This window comes from Lepidothrix coronata, unplaced genomic scaffold (assembly GCF_001604755.1).
Source record: "Lepidothrix coronata isolate B3197 unplaced genomic scaffold, Lepidothrix_coronata-1.0 Scaffold214, whole genome shotgun sequence".
NCBI classification, from domain to species: domain Eukaryota; kingdom Metazoa; phylum Chordata; class Aves; order Passeriformes; family Pipridae; genus Lepidothrix; species Lepidothrix coronata.
This window is the reverse complement of record NW_016690394.1, coordinates 396,797-418,503: the sequence shown is the minus strand read 5'-3', so window position 1 is coordinate 418,503 and position 21,707 is coordinate 396,797. Positions and strand designations below refer to the sequence as shown.

General features: G+C 45.7%; 1 protein-coding gene across 5 annotated transcripts in view; it reads right to left on the bottom strand.

The window, feature by feature from the left end:
* The window catches only part of SPEN (spen family transcriptional repressor), a 66,859-nt gene that overhangs the window by 13,928 nt on the left and 31,224 nt on the right, over window positions 1-21,707 (bottom strand). For 2 of the 5 annotated variants that reach the window (XM_017833416.1, XM_017833419.1), the window contains exons 4-10: window positions 10,407-10,567; window positions 9,079-9,279; window positions 8,159-8,310; window positions 4,998-5,123; window positions 4,357-4,470; window positions 3,051-3,164; window positions 1,357-1,457 (exon numbers count right to left, since the gene is read on the bottom strand). In XM_017833416.1, coding sequence (XP_017688905.1) covers window positions 1,357-1,457; window positions 3,051-3,164; window positions 4,357-4,470; window positions 4,998-5,123; window positions 8,159-8,310; window positions 9,079-9,279; window positions 10,407-10,567 — 969 coding nt within the window. The remainder of the gene's footprint in view (window positions 1-1,356; window positions 1,458-3,050; window positions 3,165-4,356; window positions 4,471-4,997; window positions 5,124-8,158; window positions 8,311-9,078; window positions 9,280-10,406; window positions 10,568-21,707) is intronic. The other 3 variants (XM_017833420.1, XM_017833421.1, XM_017833418.1) reach the window with 2 other exon arrangements.

Sequence of the window (21,707 nt, the reverse complement as noted above, 5' to 3'; positions counted from 1 at the left end):
AAGGCAGCTGTGAAGCTAAAAACATTAATCAGGGACTTTCTTTGCTTTTTCATGCTTTTTTCTCCGTTTGGGTCTTATTTAACCACAACCCTGAGAGGTTTGTGCAGATCCCAGCATCACTGCAAGGAGGAGTTTGGAGAGGCACCAGAAGCTGCAGAATTACAGGAGTCACTGCAGAGCTCACTCTGTATTCCCAAGGATCTCGTAGTGACCGTGTGAGCAGAGTGACAGAAAAGGAAAAACCAGACTAATGTGCACCCAAACACCAGAAATCAACATTCTGCTAGGGATTATGACGAGCCCACCTGACTCCTGCATGCTAAAAACCATCCAATAACACGCTTCTCTTGTCTGAATTCCACGCAGTTCTGAGGACACGCTCACTGCTGGCACATCTGGCAAGGCCTGGGAAAGGCACACTTGTATTTCTGTTATGCAAATCCCAAATTTCCAACCCTTTCTTGCTTTTAAATCTGGTCATTTTGCACTATGTCACACCGATCTATTTTGCTGCAAAACAAGACTGGATTTATCCAGCTCTCAGGTACAACTGGCGCCACGCTGGGCTGACTCCTGGGCAAACAGAGCCCTGACAATGAAGGCAACAAAACATGGGTGGTTTTTTAGTCAGTGGAGGAAAAAAGCCTAAAATGTGGAGTGTTTCTGTGCCAGGTCTGCAGGGGTAAGGTGAGCAGGATGTGCATTGTGGTTCCAGCTGCTGCCGAGGGGTAGCAACACAGGACACACCTTTCATGTCAAAAACCAAACCAAAAATGCAGCCTCGCTCCTATTTGCTTCTTTTCTCAAGTTAACAAATTAATCTGCTGGAAAGGGGGAGGTGGAGGATCAGATTTTTCTCTGTGCTCGAGGGCTGAGCAGCAGGAGTTTATCAGATTATATTTACACCCACCAACACACACGTTGCTCTGTTAGAGATAAGCTGCTCTCTGCATTCCTCAGACGTGATGAACGACTCCCAGCTGTGTCCTGGTGACCCACCACAGAAACCGGACACTAAAATATGGATCACACAGACAGCTGAAACCTCCACCTCAGCAGGAATTCCAGTAACCAGCTACACTTGGATGTGTGAGATCCTGCCTGCCTTAATCTGCCCAGTTTAGGTCGACCTAAATTTCTTTTAAAAAAACAGTGAAAAGGTAAAAAAAACATTTAAAAAATGCTGAACTGCTGTTAGGAAAACTTAAAAAAAATAAGGTTAAAGGAACAAAAATGAGTGCTTGTTTAAGAATTATGGCCTGAAGAAGTAAAAAGATGTTTGATGATGATTTTAAGAAGATTGTGTAAGATGATGCCGGAAAAATAAAAAAAATTCATAAAGATATTGATACGTGCCTCCTTTCTGCCAGCATTTCGTAGAAGTCTCTGATATCTTGACCCGTTTTCTCCATGGAATGATAAAATGCCAGCTGGCTCTCCCGATTTGCAAAGTCCACCTGAAAAATAAAGGGGAAACCACGTTCAGTCAAAGGAACGTCCCATTCTGCCAACATTTCCCTGCCTGCTGCAGGCTGAGGGTGGGAGCAGAACTGAAAATGGGGGTAATATTTAATAAAAAAGTCAAAGACTTCTCAGTTCTGGCCCTGCACATCCCCAGGAATAAAGATCTCTCTCAGCTCAGTGGAGCTGTGTAACCACCTCCTTACTCTGTTGTTGTGGCTGCCAGCCCAGAGGCTTCTGCTCAGCAAAGCAGCAGGAAAAATACACATTATTATCGTGGTATTGACGTTTTTAATGCCAGGACAGTTCCAAAGTCCCTTTTATCTCCAGGCACTGCTGCAGCAGGTCAGAATTACGAATCTATTCCAGACTCCACAGTGGTTTTCCAGGGTTATAGAGCAGGGAACAGAGCAAGTCTCCTGAACTGCAGGCTCCCTGTTCCAGCTACTCCAAGAACTGGTGGTTTATAACCAAGGATGACAATATTAAGAAGCTAATGGGATAGGTAATGCAAAAAATTAAGGATTAGAACGGATTTAACTATGTGTATGTCCTATACTGCAATGTTTTTAACATTCTAGTTCCTATTATTTTTTAAATCAGCCCAGTCCTGTGTGTCACCCCAGCAGTGGAGCCCAGACACGTTGGGTGTTGCTTATTCCAAAGTCATTAAGCAGCAAGACCCACACAAGGCATGAAACTTTTAACTGACCACATGTTTTCCTGCATCTCAAAGTGACTGATATCCAACCCCCAGGCTTAGGAACTCCAGGATATCCAACTCCCAGCCCTGGGTGAAGTGTGGATTTAATAACTGAGATCATGTGTGACATCAGTGCCACTCTTTAGGAGAGGAGAAAGGAGGAGGAGGAAGGTAACTAGGAGGGTTGGCTGACACCTCCCATCCCCAGCTAGTGGCACTGATGGGACAGTCGGAACAGGTATCACCATGTTCACCCAAATCCAAGATATCCCTGCAAATGTCAACTGTTGCTCCAGGAAAAAAAGTATTTTCTGCGTAATTTTTTAAGCGGTGTTTTTAGTTATTTTTAAAAATCTGTTGCAAGGAAGGACAAGATGATCTTTGAGGTCCCTTCCAACCCAAACTGTGCCACGACTGCACGTTTGGGTTGCTGTACCCCACGACCACAGTGTGCAAGTCACCTTGGTCAGGTCCAGAGCCTGGAGATCAGCACGGAGCCGCTGGAATGCAGCCACGTGTTATCCTGGAGGAACTCACACTCTCAGATCCCCCTTTTTTAACACAAAAACAGCCAAAAGTTTGCCTTGGATTGGGGTAAACGAGGCAGGGACACAGACACCAACACTCAGAGGCTCAGAGAGACAAGTTCAGTGAAACGAACGGTAGAATACTGGAAAAGGCTCTATAAACGACACTTCAAGATTCCCTGACATCTTGATAAGCCGAGTATAAAATATAATTTAAGCCTTTGGTATCTGGGACACGTGTCCCGCTAAGAATTCCTCGAGTCTGCAATGCCAGTGTTTACGGGGGGAGGCCTAAATACAATTTGCTTCTCTTTTTTTTTTTGCCTCTTTTGCTTTGCTTTGGAGGTCATTCTGCACACCTTAATTTTATTCCCACCGATTTTCCTCCCCTTGGTCTCTTTTACAGCTGCTTGTGCATATTCAATCTCATTGTAGAGAACCAGGGCCATGCCTTTTAAGCGGTCAAACACCACCTGTAAAAAACAAAAAAACAAAACAAAAACCAAATAAGAGCCTCATCCACAGGACTTAATGCCAGTCCCAACAAAATCCTAAGTCATGAGGATACCAGGGAGGAAATAATTTTTAGCAAGGTGAATTTCCAGGCTTTTCTGATGAGGCATATTGGAATGAAGAGACAATCGAAGGACACGGGACTGCTTTGAATTGTGGATATTGTGGCTTGAGGTATATTATGCCTTTATTTTGTTTTTCTGTGTTTTACTTTTAATGCTTTTTCTTTAGTGACTGAGTTTTGTAGTTTCTCTTTGTGTATTTTCAGATTTTTTTTGAAAAATTCTCAATGTGTTTTAGGGGGGAAAAAAGGTAAAGGGAACATTTAATCCCGAAGTGGAACCAGTTTTTTCATCAGTCTGCAGTACCACTTGCCACTTCCTAAACACCCAATTTCCAAATATTCCCTTCCTTTAGCAGCATAAATTTATCATTCAAGCGACAACAGTTACAATAAAGAAAGTCAAAGCTGCAACACAAACCCACAAACATTCTTTGGGGAGGCAAGACCTTGATCTTGAGAAGATTCACACACGTTGCTTAATTTTAAGCACATCCATGTCCAATAAAAATACACGGGACAACTCCCAGGCTCAAGTTTAAGTACGTGATAAATCACTTGCACTGTCCCCAGCGGGCCACGCGTTGCACCATCGCTGACTTCCTCTCTTCTTTCATGTGCTCTTTCCAACATGACTGTCCTGACTGCTTTTAAAAAGTCATTTTCCTTGGTGTGATGAACTGTTTTTAAAAAGTAATTTTTCCAGCCTGTAGAACTGCTTTTAAAAAGTCATTTTTTTGGTCTGATAAAAAAACCAGAGTTATGTCTAATTATGTAATCAGCAAGTATGAGTAACTACATAATTAGACTGCTGTTCCAACTAACAAATAAAAAATTTTGTCGGGGAGAGACTGTACTGCACAAGAGCAACAAATGGTTTCCAATATTTAGTGTCTCGGCTCGTTCAAAATACTTATTTTTGGTTGCCTTCAAACCCCAGAAGCGACTGCTCTACGTCAGCCAAATTCCACCCCAGAGAGAATTTTTCTACCTGAGCTAGAAAGCCCTGGACAGTGGGGGTTGAAAGGACAGGATGGGAAGAAAGGAAGACAGTAACAGGGCCAGAGCACACGGCGCAGCCTGGTACGTACCTTCACCACGGGCCCGTATCGGCAGAAGTGTCGGGTCAGGTACTGATCCGTCACGTTGGTGGAGAGCCCGTCCAACCACACGCAGTTCGTAGGCATGCTCTTCCCAAACCCCAGCTGGACACAAGAGGGCAAAACTTCCATCAGTACAAGGGTTAAACTCCCCGAGCAGAGCCTGCCCTAATTAAAGAGCTATTTGGAGAAAGCTGTTGTTTGTATGGATTTTCTAAAATTAGCGTCTCGCGCAGGTGCGAGACAAAAATCAAAGAGCAATTAATGAAAATAATTCTGCATGTTTAAACAAACACAGTGTTTGACAACATTTGGTTCTTGTAGGGTTTGAACGTCTTGGAAGTGACAGGTTGACAGCTCTGGGGCCCCACAGGCTCCGTCTGCGGCGGGGAGCAGGATGGATTCCCAGCACAGCCCCGTCAGGCTCAGGGAATGTCAGTCTCAGAGTGCTCCATCCCAGGGCTCCGCGCTGAGAAAGATGCTGATTAATCCCAATTAGGTGGTGGTTGGAAGCCTCACGCTCTGATCTGATCTCACATTAAAAACCATCCTGCTCCCACCAACTCTGCTGCTGCCGAGCGAGGCCGTGAACGGAAGGAACAAGGATACAGTCCATGGGAGGATTTCTTTACCTTGAGCCGGTTATTTCCAAGATATTCCCCATCCATCTTCTTAATGGCTTTGCACACACTGGCAATGTCACAGTACTGCAGGAAGGCGTACTGAGGGACCCCGTTCACCTTCTTAATGTCGATGTCCTGGGGACAAACACAAAACACAACAACCCCCAGTCAGCACTGTCAATCCCATCTGAGAGGGCTTTTTTTTTTGGAGACACATGGCACAGAAAGCTCTCTAATTAATACTTTCCTCACACAGAGGATTTGAACAATAGTAGACAGTTAGAACTTCACTGTTCTGTTGCATCTCAAAACTAAATCCTTACTGAGGCAGGGAAAGCTCTTCATCAGGCAGATTTAAAATCCAAGCCCACAGAACTAAGCCTGACCTGATGAACAAACAGCAGCTTTAGGCTGTTAATTCTCTATCAAGAAGAGGCAATTCAGGATCAAAGAAATACAGATTAATTTTCCTCACAAAGGCTCAAGAGAAAACAACCTGCTCCAATCCTCGTCTCTGAGCCAAGCAGGGCTTCTTTTCCAAATAAACATGATCCATCCTGTTCCTAGAAACACGGAGTGATGCTGGACTCATCCCTCGAACCAGGCTGGTTCACGGCAAGGCAAAAAGATCCTCAACTTCCATCCCTGCTGCTGTGTGATCCCAAGGCACCCCGGGGCCCATCCACAAGTGCAGCCAGAGGCTCCCAAAGCCCAATAAACGCTGATTTTCCTTGATTTTTAAAAAAAAACCAGCAAGCCTGAAGCTGACATTTGGTTAACAAACGAGCTCAGCACTAGCACTGGAAAGGTACCCAAAGCCTCTGAACAAACTCATGGTGTTATGATTCATTCTGGGGTGAAAAAAGGAGCTGGAAGGTTTGGCTTTATTTGTTGGAATAGCAGGAGCTGCCTTTGTGAGCTGCACACGGATCTGAGCACAAATGTTCCAGCATCCAGGACAGCCTAATTTCATGGCTAATAAATTTAGGGACAAGGCAGCAGTTTGATATGGTCTCACCCAAGAGCTCTTTATCTGGGAAAACAGAAGTAAACAGGGAGATTTACAAAACTATTAAATTCCTACAGCCCTGGCCTAATCATTTAAGTGGAATACTAATAGGAAACTACACTTCCAAGTGTCTAAAGTAGCACAACTGCAACCACGGCAAATTATACTTGACCACTCACCCTGGGCAAGCAATTCCTTCTGACAGGCAAATAAAATATCATTATTGTGTTCATTACCCCTCAAAAAGGTTATAAAGCTGGTCCCTTCTGCACCTGAGCTTCCAAGCTTTCCTGGAAACTGCAAGGCAGTGCTGCTGCCCAATTCTGAGCCATTAATAATGCTGACAGGGCAGCAGCATGGCACACAAAAGCCAATTTACACTACCACTGATAAGCATCTTTATCAGGAGAGCTCTGCTGCTGAAACGCTGCAAAAGGGTTTAAGCCACAGACATGGCAGGAATTCATAAATCAGCACTGATGTCAAGGATGCAGTGCAGGCTGGATGCACAAGGGCTACTAGACATCATAAAATGAGGGGTTTATATTTGTCCACATCATTTATGGAAGCACAACTCCCCTTCTTTTGTGGGGGAGCAGGACTGGGGCTCCTGGTGTGTGTGACTGATCCCTCGGTGGTTACAAAAGCCCTTCAGAGCAGGTGAACAAGGCACAGCACGTTCACAAGCAGCCACAGCTTCCAGGGAGAGCATGAACTATCACTGCTGAAGCTCAGACTCAACAGGAATCATAGAATGAACCCCAGAATGGTTTGAGTTGGAAGGGACCTTAAAGCCCATCCAGTTCTACCCCCAGCCATGGGCAGGGACACCTTTCACCAGCCCAGGTTGCTCCAAGCCCCGTCCAACCTGGCCTTGGACACTTCCAGGGCTGGGGCAGCCACAGCTTCTCTGGGTACCCTGTGCCAGGGCCTCCCCACCCTCCCAGGGAAGAATTCCTTCCCAGTATCCCATCTAACCCTGCCCTCCTTCAGCTTAAGGCCATTCCCCTTGACCTGTCACTTCATGACCTTGTGAAAATTAATTAAACTGGCTGTGGATAGTTACACCACTTTTCTGTAAAATTTCTCTTAAATGTAACATTGATATGATTTGATAGAAAGTGGTGTGAGCAGAGCAGAGGGGGTTGACTGCTGCTCTGCCTCATCCAGATACTCCCTCTCAGCTGGAAACCCAAATTCCCCACGTGCCATCACTGATCCATCTGCTCCACTCCCCTTCTGCCTGGGCACGGGCTCTGAGAGCTGGGGCTGCTTCCACATGCACCAACCAAACCCTCTGTTCCAGCAAGAAACTCAAGATTCACACAGTTGTACTGATTCAACGTGAAAACAACACCCGGCACATCCACATCCCAAAGAACCCGCCAGGCTTTTCTGCAAACACTCTGAGCTACCAGGAGAGACATTCATCCAACCCTCAGCCCTGCACAGGCCCAACCCCAAGAGTCCCACCCTGTGGGATCATCCAAACACTCCTGGAGTGTCTGGTGCTGTCTGGTGCTGTGCCCACTGCCCTGGGGAGCCTGTTCAGTGCCCAGCCACCCTCTGGGGGAAGAACCTTTCCCTGAGATCCAACCTGACCCTGCCCTGACATAACTTCAGGACATTCCCTGGGGGCTGTCCCTGGTCCCTCCAGAGCAGAGCTCAGTCCCTGCCCCTCCTCTGCCCCTCTCCAGGAAGCTGGAACTGCACTGAGGTCTCCCTTCAGTCTCCTCTTCTCCAGCTGAACACACCAAGTGCCCTCAGTGTCCTCAACGGCTTCAAATCAAGGCCCTTCCCCATCTTCATTGCCTCCTTTGGACACTCTCTAAGAGCTCGATATCCTTCTTGGGGATGGTCCTGTGCAGGGCCAGGGGTTGGACTCAAGGATCCTTGTGGGTCCCTTCCAATTGTGATTCTGGGATTCCTTGCAAACACTCCTAGCACTGTTTTTACTGCTACGTTACCCCTCAATATCCATGTGCTGAACTCTGAATGCAAAGAAAAAGCTTTCAGGTATAATCCAGCAAGAAGAATGATTCAGATTATTACAGAAAGACTGAATAATCTTTGACACCATGATTTACCACCTTTCTTAGCATCTCACAGGTCTGTCCAGGAAGAGGGGCAGTGCCACCCCACCAGGGCACAATTCACATACCACTATTCCCCCGAAGCGCTGGAAGATGTTGCGAAGGTCGTGGTAGGTGGTTGTTTTCTCCAGGTTGCCAATGAACAGAGTTCTCGTTGCTTTTGGGTGAAACTCATCTATCCTTTCATCCAAAGGACGAAACTCGTTCTCACTTTCTGTTTCTACAATAAAAGAGAGCAAGAAATTTGTAATGCCTGGAGGTGCTTTTCATGTGGGTTCAGTTCATGTTGGTTTGCTCAAGTCTCCTTCCTGATCTGAATGAGAATAACCACTGTCTTGGACAAAAATACCCAGTATTTCACTTCTGACTCGTTATTTATGTGTGATTTCAAATCTCTGTGTTCCACTGAGGTATCTGAGCATCCTCAGGTGAAAGGGAGCTTCATCCTCCAACTGCTCCTCTGGAAATTTACTCTTAGTGTGTTTTATTGCATGATTTCCAGTAAGGCTTCAGTGGGGGAACAGCACGTGGCAGGAGTTTGTTTTCATGGCTCAATTTTTAAAGCCACTGAAGTGCAGACTGAGAACTTCACCATGTGCTCAGGGCTACAGCTCTCACTGGTCACTCACATGGGCTGTGCTGCCACAGTCTCAGAAACGGAGCCAGCGTTGGTTGTTTCCATTCAAAGGAGACCCAGCGAGGCTGTGAGGACTCAGTGCTGTGCTTTCACCACCCACTCCTCTGCTCCACCAAGATGTGCTGGAGAGATCGCTCCTTCCAGCACATCCCAGTGTTTGGGAGCATGGCAGGTTTCCTTCTCTGAGGTTTAGGACTGGACTTTCTCCCTAAATTTAGCAATCAGAAGTCTTACTCTGAATTTATTCTGGTGTATTTCTCTAAAATGTGTCTCATACTTCTACGCTGCCTCTTCACAACAGAACATGCCCAGAGCGGTCCCATATCCCACGGGAGAAGGGCATGGACTTACCTGGTCCTATCCAGGCCGTGACTTCAATCTGCATGCCAAAGAAAAGTTTTCCTTTGGAGGCATTTAGTGCTTTCTCCTGGTCCTCCTGCTGTCGGAAGAACACCAGGCCATACCGCTCCTCGGACGCGCCATGGATCTGCACCGACGTCACCTTCCCGTACTTCTTGAATTCATGGAAAAGTCCATCTTTAAGGCTTGTATCTAAACCAGCAAAGAAACATTAGTATTCCAATCTTTACCGACTTAGTAGCACCATAAAAAACATGAAGACTCTGACTGTCCTTCTGAAATGTGACTTTGCCCTGTTTAACTTGGTGCTCACCCTTTTTTTAATTTGGGGTGTTAATTTTGCCAGTGTCCCAAGTTTCTGGCTAATCTTTCAGTTTGCCTGGATTTTTAAACCCAAGAAAATACAGACACAAGGCTTTACACCACTGAAACTGGTGGTGGACGGTTATGGCTTCTAACAGACACCCAGGTGTAGATGAAGAGGAAATAACCAGTGATACTTCATTAATAATCCCACAGGCATACTGAGTACAGCAGGTTTCCAAAGCTGGGATGAGGCATCTGGAATGGAGACTGGAATCATACAGCATTCAGTTCAGTCAATTCAGAAATACAACCAGGCAGAGTCATCAGATTTTGCAGAATCTAACTCAGGCCCACACAATCTGGGATCTGTGGGATAATCGTGTCCTTCTAAGGAATAGGACAGGAATAAAACCTACAGGAAGAAAATCACCACATGAGGTTTGCTGCTTACAAGCTTAACAGGTATTTTAAATCAGCCAGTGGTTTTGCATCCATGAATCCTGTTACAACTGTTCCACAACTGATCCCAGGCTGTTCTTTCCTGTGGGATCTCTCCTGTTCTCAGCACAGGTTCCCTGCATTACTTTCCAGGCAATATCCACTGCCTTTATGCTCAGAGGTGTTCAAACTTCAACAGAAACCCTTGAAGTTTTTGGATTAAAAAAGAAATTGAAGGAGGGTGAGAATAAACAATCCAAGTTTTAAATGAAAAAATGGAGATGGCTTCATTTTTTTCCCTGGGGAAACCCCCACTGCAGTTTGAAAGCATTGGCTCCAGGAGCTGGGATTGCCCAAGTGCCCAAGACTCGGAGCTGGGACCAGCAGGACTCCTCACAGATGGTCACTAATTAAGCAATTTTCCCACTGTCACACAGGAACCGAGGCAGAAGCGGGAAGAGAATCCCGTCCTCGGAGGCCCCGCGTGGCTGCCGTGTCATGACAGGTCACTCAACTCACTACAGGTTACATAACCAGCCCTATCCCTTTTCCCCCTATTTCCCAAGTGCATGTACCTGTTGAGCGCACTGGAAGATTTTGAACCTTGATCCCAAAACTTTTCCGGGGCTCATCCTTCTCCAGCGACGGGAGCAGCTGGGAGGCGGGCGCGGGGACGGCCGTGGACTGCACCGACCGCGCCGGGGACTCGTCGCTGGAGCTGCTGCTGGAGTCACTGCTGGGGACGGCACGGAGGAACCACACGTGAGTCCACGGAGGGGCAAAGCCACCGAGGAATTGGTATTTGATTCAAAATGCAAAATATCAGAGCTTCTGCTTGGCTACAGCCTCCTCCTGTGCCTGAGTCCTGTACCACAGCCTGGTTTTTCACAGGAATTTAGAGTCTTTCTACATATATTCTCCTCCAAAGCCCTCAGAGGAGACAGGCAGGGAAGCAGGATATGGGTGAAGTGTCAGTGAGAACCTGTTACAAGCCATGACAACGGTGGAGATTTAATGGAGTGTAACACCATGTTGGACCAGCTTGGGAGCTGGATGGGAAAACTGGAGACATAGAGAGGATGCACAGGTCTGATGGAGCCTCAAAATCCATCCCAGAGCTCTGACATGCAGAAAAGAAGTATTATTGTGCTTATGATTGTGCTCTCAGGCATCTTTCCCAAAAGGGTCTGTATTCTGAAAAGATCTCACGTGTCAAAATCGTGGTTTTTTGGTCAACTGCTCAGGAATGGCCTGGGTAGATGCGGATGTTCACGACCCTGCCCATGGCAGGGGTTGGGATGAGAAGATCTTTAAAGTCCTCTCCAACTCAAACCATTCTGGGATTCTCTACGAACCAGCAAACACCATTCCCAGGCTCAGCCTCAACCTCCAACTTCAGGGTATGAAGAATCCAGCCCCGAGAACGCCTTTTATAAACAATAATTACAAGAGAGGAGGATTTGCATATTAGATCACAGAGGGAGTCGATCTAACGTGCGGCCTCGTGCCAGCGCGGAGCGTTGGATGCTTTGAGGAGAGGCAGAAATACAGAGAATAATGTTATTAAACTTGCCCAGTGGGGACACGTCATCCTGCTTCAGTGGCTCATTCCTTCCCCGAGGCACGAGGGCTCAGAACTGCACTAAAAATAATTTTGTCTGACATAACCCCGGAGACTCTCGTTCTCCATTACACGAGCAGACTTCGAAAAAATTCGGCTGGAATTTCAACTCGGAGGCTGGAAACGGGGTGGGGGGAGATGTGCCACGTACTAAAATAACCCTGTCAGTCTCGAAATTCGCTGCTTGATTGAATTTTTATGTTCCTCTCCATGTCATATTAGAAAAAATGATACGCAGGTTTATCTTTTTCTTATCTTAAATATTTCATAGGCTTCTTACAAACCTTCTTGCCATTAAACCACTTAACTTTTCCATTTCTTTTCTCAGGGAAGCCATTTCAGGCTTCTAAGCATTTCCATGATTTGATTTTGTGAGCTCTTCTATTACTTTTTTGCCTGTGTTTTCCTTCAAGCATTCAAAAAACCTGCTTTTCTTCCTGAACCTCTTGGTGTAATGGAGCACTGTGGCACGTTCCCAAAGCCCCTGGGCTCTGTCCCCAATATATTTGGAGGCGTAGAAGGGAAATCTCTGTCCCAGAATACTCACTAACAATCCAATGGGGATATAAAAACACACCAGACCAAAATAAACCACAACAAAAAAGGGCCAAAATGCAGATGTAATAATAAACATGAGAAAGTGTCCTCCCGGTCTCACCCTCCTCACGACCCTCCCATCCATCGAGTCACTTCACACGTTGGTGCCTTTCCCACACTCTCCTCCTCCTGGAGGAGGAAGTTCAGTGGTGCTTTGGGAGAGGAGAGAAAATAAAGCCATGCCAGGAATGGAGTGAAAAGCTGAGCCCTTCACCCGCCCTGCACCACCCAACCCCTCATTTCCTAGATAATAAATAGCATTTCCCTTCCCATCCCCTGTGTTTCCCAGCAATGAATCTTCTGCTACCAAGATGCAGCCCTTCACAGCCTCATTTTTCTGCTCAGTTTGTGACCTGCCTTTATTTCTGCCTCACCTGTGCATCCTCCTTTTGTCCCCTCTTTATTAATGAATTATTTAATCACTAGAAGTGAAGCATGCAGCAATTCCCTCATCTTTATCCCACTCCCTCTGCTTCCACCTTTCTGCTAAAGCACCTCAAATCCTCACTAAATTCAAGTTCTTCTCTACAGCATTTTGGGAAGAGGAGGACAAACCCAACCCCACGTGAACAGGCCCCCAGTAATCTCAAGGGGTGACATCAGCCATCGCCTGCTGCTGGGAAATAAACTGGCAAAGGACAGAGAAACGCCTTTAAACACACAAACACAGGGCAGAGAACGTGTGGGGGGAAAAGCTGAAAATAATTCCCAAGCTAGCAGCAGCTCCACGTGGTTCACCAGCCCCTGGGGGAGGCTAAAATAGGATTTTAGGGCTGTAGAAGCCTCTGCCCCGTGTGCATTTTTATTTTCCCTTCTCACACACCTTGATGCTCAATATCACAACCAACTCTGTACTCCTGAAGCCTTTAAAATATTCCATTGTGCTGACACTGTATCTCTCAAGCAAGAGGTAGCACTGAATTTCTACTTTAACAGTGCTTTTGAAGGGGAAAAGGTTCTTTTTAGGTTTTTTTCTTTATGAGGATGTTTAAAATATGGAACACACTCTTAAAATCACAGCATTCCATTGGGGAAAAAATATTATCTCAGGGTAACACCCTAAGACATCCAAGTGATGCAGCAGGAGTGTAACAGGGTGACAAATTCTACAAAGGAGTCCGAATTCCACCCAACTTTGGGAAACCAGGATTATGCTGAAAATTCCCCCTTCCCCAGGAAGTTTTAGGGATTCACATCCCCAAGCAAAGCAAGACTTTCTGAGACATTCTAAGAAAGAAAAAGTCATTATTTCCTGACTATTTTTAGAAAGGGAAAAAAAATGGCTGCAAGAACAATCCCCCTTTCTTCAGGGAAATCCCCATCACTTTTCCAATTGAAGAAACATGGATATAATAATTCAAAAGTAAGTCAAAGGTTTGATGTTCTGTGAATGGGAGAATGATGGAAGAGTTAATTATAGCTGCCATGTCACCCAGTTCTAGCTCACAGCACAATCAAAATAAAGCATCTGACAGGGAATTATGTGGAGTTTCGAGCAGAAAAACACAGCCCTTTTTCAGCTTTAAAAATATACAGAGCTGAAGCCCGAAAGCTGCTCAAGGACATGTTCCCAGAATATTAAAATGAGAATATGGCTTTGCTTTTCCCTGGGAGTAATTTTGAAAACAGCCGCCCGTTGCCAGCGCAGAAAATAAGTTATTAAAAATTCTTCTGGCAAAAGTTGGTCCATAAAGCTTTTAGAACGAGCTAGGGAAATTTTAACATGGGAATATAACAGGATAAACAAACAGCTCTGATAATCTCCTCCCTGAAACTATTTCAAGTATCAATAAGTTTTGGGGCAGGGGAAAAATGGTGCAAAACCAGCTTTCTTACTTGATTTTGTGTTTCCGCTACCAGCCCCAAACCAGGGGTGATTTTCTCCAGAGCGTGCTCTGGCACACAGCCTTTTCCCAACATGGGGAAACCTGCTCTTCCACATCCCCGTAAACTCAGTGGAGCAGAATGCCAGCATGAAAAACTAATCTCCTGAGCTGTCACAACACACGCGGCGCCGAGAGGGAGCCGGGAACCGGCTCCTCCAACATCCCGGCTCCCGGCTCCCGTCGCCTCCTCCGTGCTTTGCTCTTCTCCTGGGGATGTGGGATCATTTGGGAATAATTTCAGCATTTCACCAGGATTTCAGATGCTCTTTTGTCCAGCCCAGATACCCCTAAACTCAGTTTCACTCCACGGCACCAAAGCAATTGAGAATAGAGATTTTTGGTTTTACTGTCGGCAAAATGAGATGGAAAAACGGAGCTATAAAGGAGATTGTTCCCGTTTTAACAAGGACATGAAATCCTTCTCTTACACATGCCCTTTACTACAGGTGTAGTTTACAAGGCCTTTTAAAATATTTATCTGCACTCCATAATTGCCTGTGAGTATATAAGGATGTGTGTGCTCTTACTCGCACTATTTATGAATCTGTTTTCCATCAATCAAGATAAAATCTGTTCATAACTTACAGTATTTATCTATGGATCTATTCTCCATTAATCAAGATTAAATCTATTTGTAATCTAGTCTAAATTTTATCCATATGGGTTGAGTCCCAAAGACTCACCACACAGGAATCCAGCAATGGGGTTGAGATGCAAAATACACCTGGTTTCATGGAATCATGGAATATCCTGAGTTGGAAGGGACCCACAAGGATCATCGAGCCCAACTCCTGCTCTCAGTCCCCTGCAGCTGATTTAGCACACGGAATTTTCCTTTTCTCAGTTATAACTGTAAAAAACGAGATTTCAAATCCTGATATCCCACCAACCGCTCCTTGTTTCCACAGAAATATCTCATTTTCGAGCAATTACAGTTGGCAGCTCTCAGTAACGATGAAGTTACGCTGCGTTTATGTATGACAAATGAAAGCACAGGAGAACACAAAGCCAGCGTTCCCTTTGTTCCCACAAAAAGGAGATAAAAGGGAGACTCCAAACCCGCCGATGGAAGGGGAGACCCGCTGATTCCGTCAATGGCAGCGGCGCTGAATCGAGGGATCAAGGGAGCTGAATCAAGGGATCTCACAACCTGCCTGCACCCTTCTGCCAGTTCCAAATGTGGGACAGTTCTCATTTCTGCCCATTGATTTGAGAGCCGTGAGTCAGCTGCAGGCTGGGGACTCCCCACGGGAAACAAAGACGGAAACAAAGTGGGAAACACGGCGGCCGTGGTGGAGGGCAAAGCAGAGAGAGGCATTAACACACTGCAGGGGCTGAGCTACAACTGCAGCTTGAAAAACGGGTAAAAAAGGCAAAACAAAACCAGCCTGTTTTTGCCAAGAGAAGCTGTGGCTGCCCCAGCCCTGGAAGTGTCCAAGGCCAGGTTGGACGGGGCTTGGAGCAACCTGGGTTGGTGAAAGGTGTCCCTGCCCATGGCAGGGGTGGGACTGGATGGGCTTTACGGTCCTTCCAACCCAAACCATTCCATGATTCTGTGATTCCATGATTCTACCTCTGACTGCTGGAGTAAGTTAAAAACAAAGCCACCTAAAATCAGTTCAAACCCTTTGCATTTTTCACACCAAAGTTCAGCTGGGAAAAAAGTAAAAATTAAGATTTTAAATTTTTTTTTTAATAGCTGCCTTCAGAAACTGTTTCACTAGACCTGGTAAATGATACAGGGTTTTTTTTACAGAAATATGCAGTGATCACTTTTTCCCCTGCCAAAATTAACAGGAACTCTACTCTGCCTGGTTCAGCTCAGATTCAACACCCTGTCAGAATAAACTCCGAGTGAAGATTATCTCCTAGAAAGATCTACTGAGGACAGGCTCCCGCAGCACCATCCCCGGGTTATTCTCACGCCTGATGTCAGCAGCACGTTCCCAAGTCGGGTCAGGAAATCCAAAGTCGGCTCCGAACGGAAGCAACAGGAACCCTTGTTTTTTTCTTTGTCCCTCCCTTTCCAGATTCCAGTTAAATCACTGTAGATGCTCTCTGTGCACAGAACACCATGTGCTCTATGATCAGCTCTATCCAAAAGACACAAATCCTTGGGATATTTCAGAGGTATTGGGAGAAAAAAATGCAAGGTAGATTTTTTTCAACACCAGAAAATTGCTCCAATTTATCCTGAATGTACCAATGAGTTGTTTGGGAATAAAAAGTATTAAAAACGCCTGATTGCTGCCAGCCAAGACCCAGAGAAATCTGATGGCAACTGCTTAAAATAAAAGCTTAAAAAATGCATCTTATTCCATTCCAGCAATGGATTAAAGGATCTTTGCCTGTGAAACACTTTTGACTTCTGGATGGAAAATGATATATTGAAATAATATGTGCACAGGGTTATTACAGGCTGATATTTCTGACCTGCTGCTAAATATTACATGAACCTAAAAAGGTATTTAACCAGCATTTCCCCCATTCTCTACACACGTGCAAGTCAAAAAGGCACAGCACATCACACATTCCTTACGAAGAACAGCAGTAACCCATTCCCACAGAACTCTGACACCACCAGGCTGCTCCAACAATCCAGAGGGCTGTTCTGCCACAAGAGAAAGGAGGAGATTTCGAGGAGAAATCACAGGATTCCAGAAGGGTTAGGGTTGGAAGGGACTTTAAAGCTCATCTTTGTTCCAATGCCTTGCCATAGGCAAAAATAACCACGATGAAAATTCCAGAGGTCTGGGCACAGGGTGAGCAACTCGTTGTTGGAGCTGATTCCAACGCTGACCTAAATACCCACGTGAGCAGCAGGCAGTTGCTCCGTACACAGGATGTGTCCCACACCAGGGTGTTCCTAAGGCAAAAAAACACTTCTCACACTCGCGGAAACAAACCTGAGGGTTTTTCCTGGTTCAAAGGAGTTGCTGAACCTGAAGTTGAAGATGTCAGAAAACCCAGCCCAACCTCTAAGGTTGGTTTGTATGAAGAGATCAAGAGGTAACGAGTCACTGCCGTGTTTTGCCGACTGCGGGTGAGCAGCGAAGGGGCTCAGCCCACGCACAAACCACACAGAGCCTCGTGTCACAACAAAGCTTTCCACTGGAAACATGGATAGAAGAGCAGGGGTGGAGAAATGCAGCTGGGGAGCACAGAGCTCAGACTCACTCGGTGTAATTACCCTGTGCCCATCGCCCCGGTCCCTCGGGCCCTGCAGAGCAAAGCTCGCTGGGAGGTGACTCCAGGACATTCCTGGCACCCGTTCAAGCCACTGAGAACTTGTCACCCAAGAACTTTGGTTTGTGCCTGTCACACGCCCTGAAGTTTACTAAACAATCCACTGAGGGAGTAAAAGACCAAACTTGCTGCATGGAAGCAGCAAACAGCCACAAAAAATACACAACAGATAAAACCAGCACTTACTGCTCTGATGAGAGATCATTACATACTGCAGACTAATGAAACGAGGACATCCTCCTTCCCTGAACTCTTTCTGTCTTATCGTGGCCAGAGAGGAGACTTCAGCAATCTCCTGTTGGGTTGGAATCCTAAATCCGAAGACATGAAGTGAAGTGATGTTTAAAGGCCAGGGGAAGGCAACACAAATCGGTGTCCTTTAGCTGGCCAGCTAACAGAGCCTGTTTGCAGAGTTTATTTCAGTCTCTAACCAGTAAGTTTTTGAAGACACAGCCTCCAGGTACTATTTACCATATATTCACCCCAAGGCAAACATCCCATTTTCATCTCCGTGACAGGCCATACATTAATATATATAAATATATTTACATCAGTTGTTTTATCCTGATGTCTGACACCTGATCTTTGATGAAGGCTGGAACGCACAGTGGAAAAGATGAAGATGTTGCTCAGAAGACCAGACTGCTCCCACCCCAGAACCACCTTCCCCTGCAGCCACATGCCCTCCGAGTTTCCAGACAGCCTTGGGCTCCTTTCAATTCTTCCCTGCCATTAAATAATCCATTCTGATTGCTAAAAATATGTATGTTTGTATTAATCCCTGTCTGGCTGAGGAGACTATGCCCAACCCACAGTTGGTGTTGCCACCTCGCTCCTCGACCTACGTCCCTCTGTCCTGGGGCCTGAACTTTGTACAGCTGAGAAATAAAAACATTAACCTGGGGGAAAAAAAGTGTTGGTTACAAACACATCAGACTATCTATGGAGCAAAGATCCAACTTAGCAACAGCAATAGCTTCCTACCACTGGGAAGATGCTCCTAACCTCCTGCTCCCAGTGCTGGGTTTGGTGTTGAATTTGGGAGCAGCTGGAGTTCCCTGCCCTCCCAGCCTCTGTGAAATACGGATGCTCCCTGGGAACAGTGGGATCACTCAGGCTCCAAAAGCAGCTCCGGGAAGCCGTAGGAAATGCTTTCTCAGCAAACGGCCACGGTGACGGAGCTCGGCGCTGGGAAAGATTAAAGTCATCGAGGCCTTGAGGGTGAAGTACAAAGCAGCTCCTCAGCGCAGCTTTCCCACAATTAAACTTCCACGGATGCAAAGACGGAAGAAAGAGGGTGGGTGTGAGAATGGGAGAGCCCAAAGAGCCTCTGTTTAACATCACCTTCAGAGGGAAGCCCTGGGTCAGGAACCCTGGTGAGAAGTCCCACTGCAGTCACCCCCAATTCCCACCTCCTCCAGCCGCGCCAGGATTCAACCAAATTATTCCGAGCGCTGTCAGGACGTGCCTGAAGAAGAGCAGCACTGATCAGTCTGTGCTCGCAGCAGCTTTGAGAAGTAAACGTGGGGCAGACCCCACCGCCACAGTCCAGCAAAAATGGCTTTCAACCCTTTGGCCAAAAGCAGCGTAATCCCATGAAAGCCAACAGCCTTTGCCAGCTGCCGGCAGATGATCTAAATCGGTATTTTGGAAATGACACCTCAGAGCACATGAAATCTTTAAACAAACCCCCCATTTTAGTCCCAGATTCATGGGAGGTTGGTATGTCCTAACATCCCTGCATTGCAGAGGGAGAAGTAAGGTAAGAAGAGCCAAGGGCTTTGCCCAAGGTCATTCCGTGAATCACCGAGGGAACAGGCTCAGGAACTCGATCTCCCGGCTTGTGGGAGGCCAAATCTTTTCAAAATACCAAGAGAGCAACACAGAATCATTAAGGTTGGAAAAGAGCTCCAAGATGATCAAGCCTAACATTTAAAGGCAGTTTCCTCAACAACAACAGCTTTCAAGAAGGGACCTACTCTGCATTTTAGGAAAAAAGCAGCAAAACTCTACTCCAAGTGCTGTCCAGGAGCCAGGACAGTGAAATGCCATTTAAAATTCAACCACCACTGTGTCCAAGTAGGCTACTAAAGGCTTACTTGTGGGATAAAAAGTAACTTCTTTGCCTTAAAAGCCCTGTCAAATGATTTCCTGGGAATAAACACTTTTAAATACAATTTTAAACCCATTTGGTATTAACTAAGAGTTGAGCACTGAGCATCTTTCAGAAGAAAAGTCTTTTTCATACATATGCTAAAACACAAAAAAGCCCCAGCTCTGATTCACCCCCAGGTTACTTCTGCAGTTATTTTTTAACATAAAGCTGTCGGTAGATCCCAGCAAACAGCCCTGCAGAATTAATTCTGTCTTCCTGTTTTTGAAAAGCATCACACCTTGTCTTAAAAAACCCCAAACCTGGCACTATCTGTCAGCTCTTTTTCCTCCTCCCAAGCCAAGGCACTGGGTTTTTTAGCATCACACAAAACACCATTTGTTGAAATTCCTGATTTGGAGCAGTTTTGAAGTGGTGCATCTCTCCTATAAACAGAATTGTTCCTGGGATGGGAGTTGCAATGGAAGGCATGCCAAGATACACAGCTGATCTACAATGCTGCTTAAGTAAATTTGGGAGCCTGCAAAGCTTAATATAGAAATTCCCTTTATGGCAGATAATGCTGGGGAAGTTTAACACTTCTAAAAATGGTCACTATTGTCCAAAGAATGAAATCCAAAAGAATACGGACAGAGTGACTCTAGTTCTCCATCAGAAGTAAATCCATTCATCAAGGGTGTTTTTCCAAGATAATTTCTATTCTCTTACATCTTAGATCATAGAACAGTCCCTCTGATCTAAGGTTCTAATAGAATCTTCTACAGCCTTTCAAGGAAACACCAAAGAGATGAAGGGAACAATCATTTTTGAGGTTTGTTTTTTTTTCACGCCCCTTTTTAGACCAACAACAGTAACTGGAAGAAGCACAGGAGTGCTCTGTAGAACCGGAATGGGAGCTGCTGTTCCGGAGCAAAGGACTACTTAAAATGGAAGGCCTGGGAAAAAAATGTCATTTCTGTGATCTCAGGCAGCATACATTAGAGAAGAGAAGACATTTGATGAGTTGTATGCTAAGGATTAATTTGCCATTTAAAAATGCAGAGAACAGATGGATCTCTTGGCTAGGACTATATTTGGGAATTACTTCATTTTGCTGCCCACATGCAAATAAAAATACAACTAAAAGTAGAACTTTTTGTGAGATTTCACATGGGCAGAAAATAAAATAAAAAAGACAGTGTTTGTACGGAACGGGTAAAGTGCCACAGCCTGGTGAATGTATAAAGGGCTGGGGGGGAAGAATGTATCTTTATGTTGAGCAACTATGGGGAGTAATGCCAGGTCTAGAAATTAAAAAAAAACCCAAAACCAACCCAGGAAAACCAGTATCATATGACAGTGTTTGTCACTTAAGAGTAACTTCTGATAAAGCACCTTATTGTAATTTAATTCCGTGGTGTTTGTTACGATTTAGTGATTAAATCTCCACACATGGTCAAAAGTTCATGGATTTTCCTTCCCAAAAGCCTGGGCCGGTTCCATCACATTGACCAGGGACTGTAAAGCATTGATGAGCAATTAATTTGTGGGGAAAATAGAAAAGTAGGGAAAAATACAGAAAACAATACCTTACACCCCCCTAGATCCAGTGCCTGTATGCCCCTGACCTCCACAGCACATGGGAGCAGCTGGGAAAGGAGGAGCAGTGGAAGATGACAGGATGGAAGAGAAGTCCTCCAAGGAATTCCCACAGGCAAAGCCTGCGTGCTTCCCTGATGGGATCTGGTGCTTCAAGCCCCCAAACCCTGGCAGCCACACGTACAGTATTAATTAAGCACCTTCCTTTTTACGCACGTGATTTCTCCAAGTCGGAGGGAAACTGAATATTAAAAAGCAAACCCAACAACAACTCCTGAGACAATGTAGATACCATCTCTGTTTCTCCTCCAGCAACACAGTGAGCCTTTTTGCTCTTCCCTCCACCTCAAAAACAAACAAACAAACTGAAAACTTCACCCAGCAAAGCCCCGGCCGGCAAAGGACGTCCCGGCGTATTCCCAGACTCCGGAACAGGGATAAGCACAGCTCCACACGCGTCTAGAAAGCCAAGAGGAACAGAAAATCTGTACTAACCCAACAGCTCCCTTTCTGTGACTAGTCATCCTTCACAATCCAACAGGACACACCAGGCAGTAAACAAACATGGAAGGGAGGGACCAACTTCAAAGCAAGTGTGTAAATCTTACATAATTTGAGGGTTTGAGATCTTGCAGCAACCTCTTACCCAACGAGGTGTCAGATGATCCAAGGAGGTCAGACCTGTAGCAGCCACAGTAAGTAGGACACTTTGCATCTCCCTGAGCCCAGCCTGGCACTGTTTGTCTGCGGGGACCCAGTGCCGGCATTCCTGGGAATTCACTTTCAGGGAGAACAGTGCCTTTCTTTCACACGTTATCGCGCTAGAAAAGCTCTC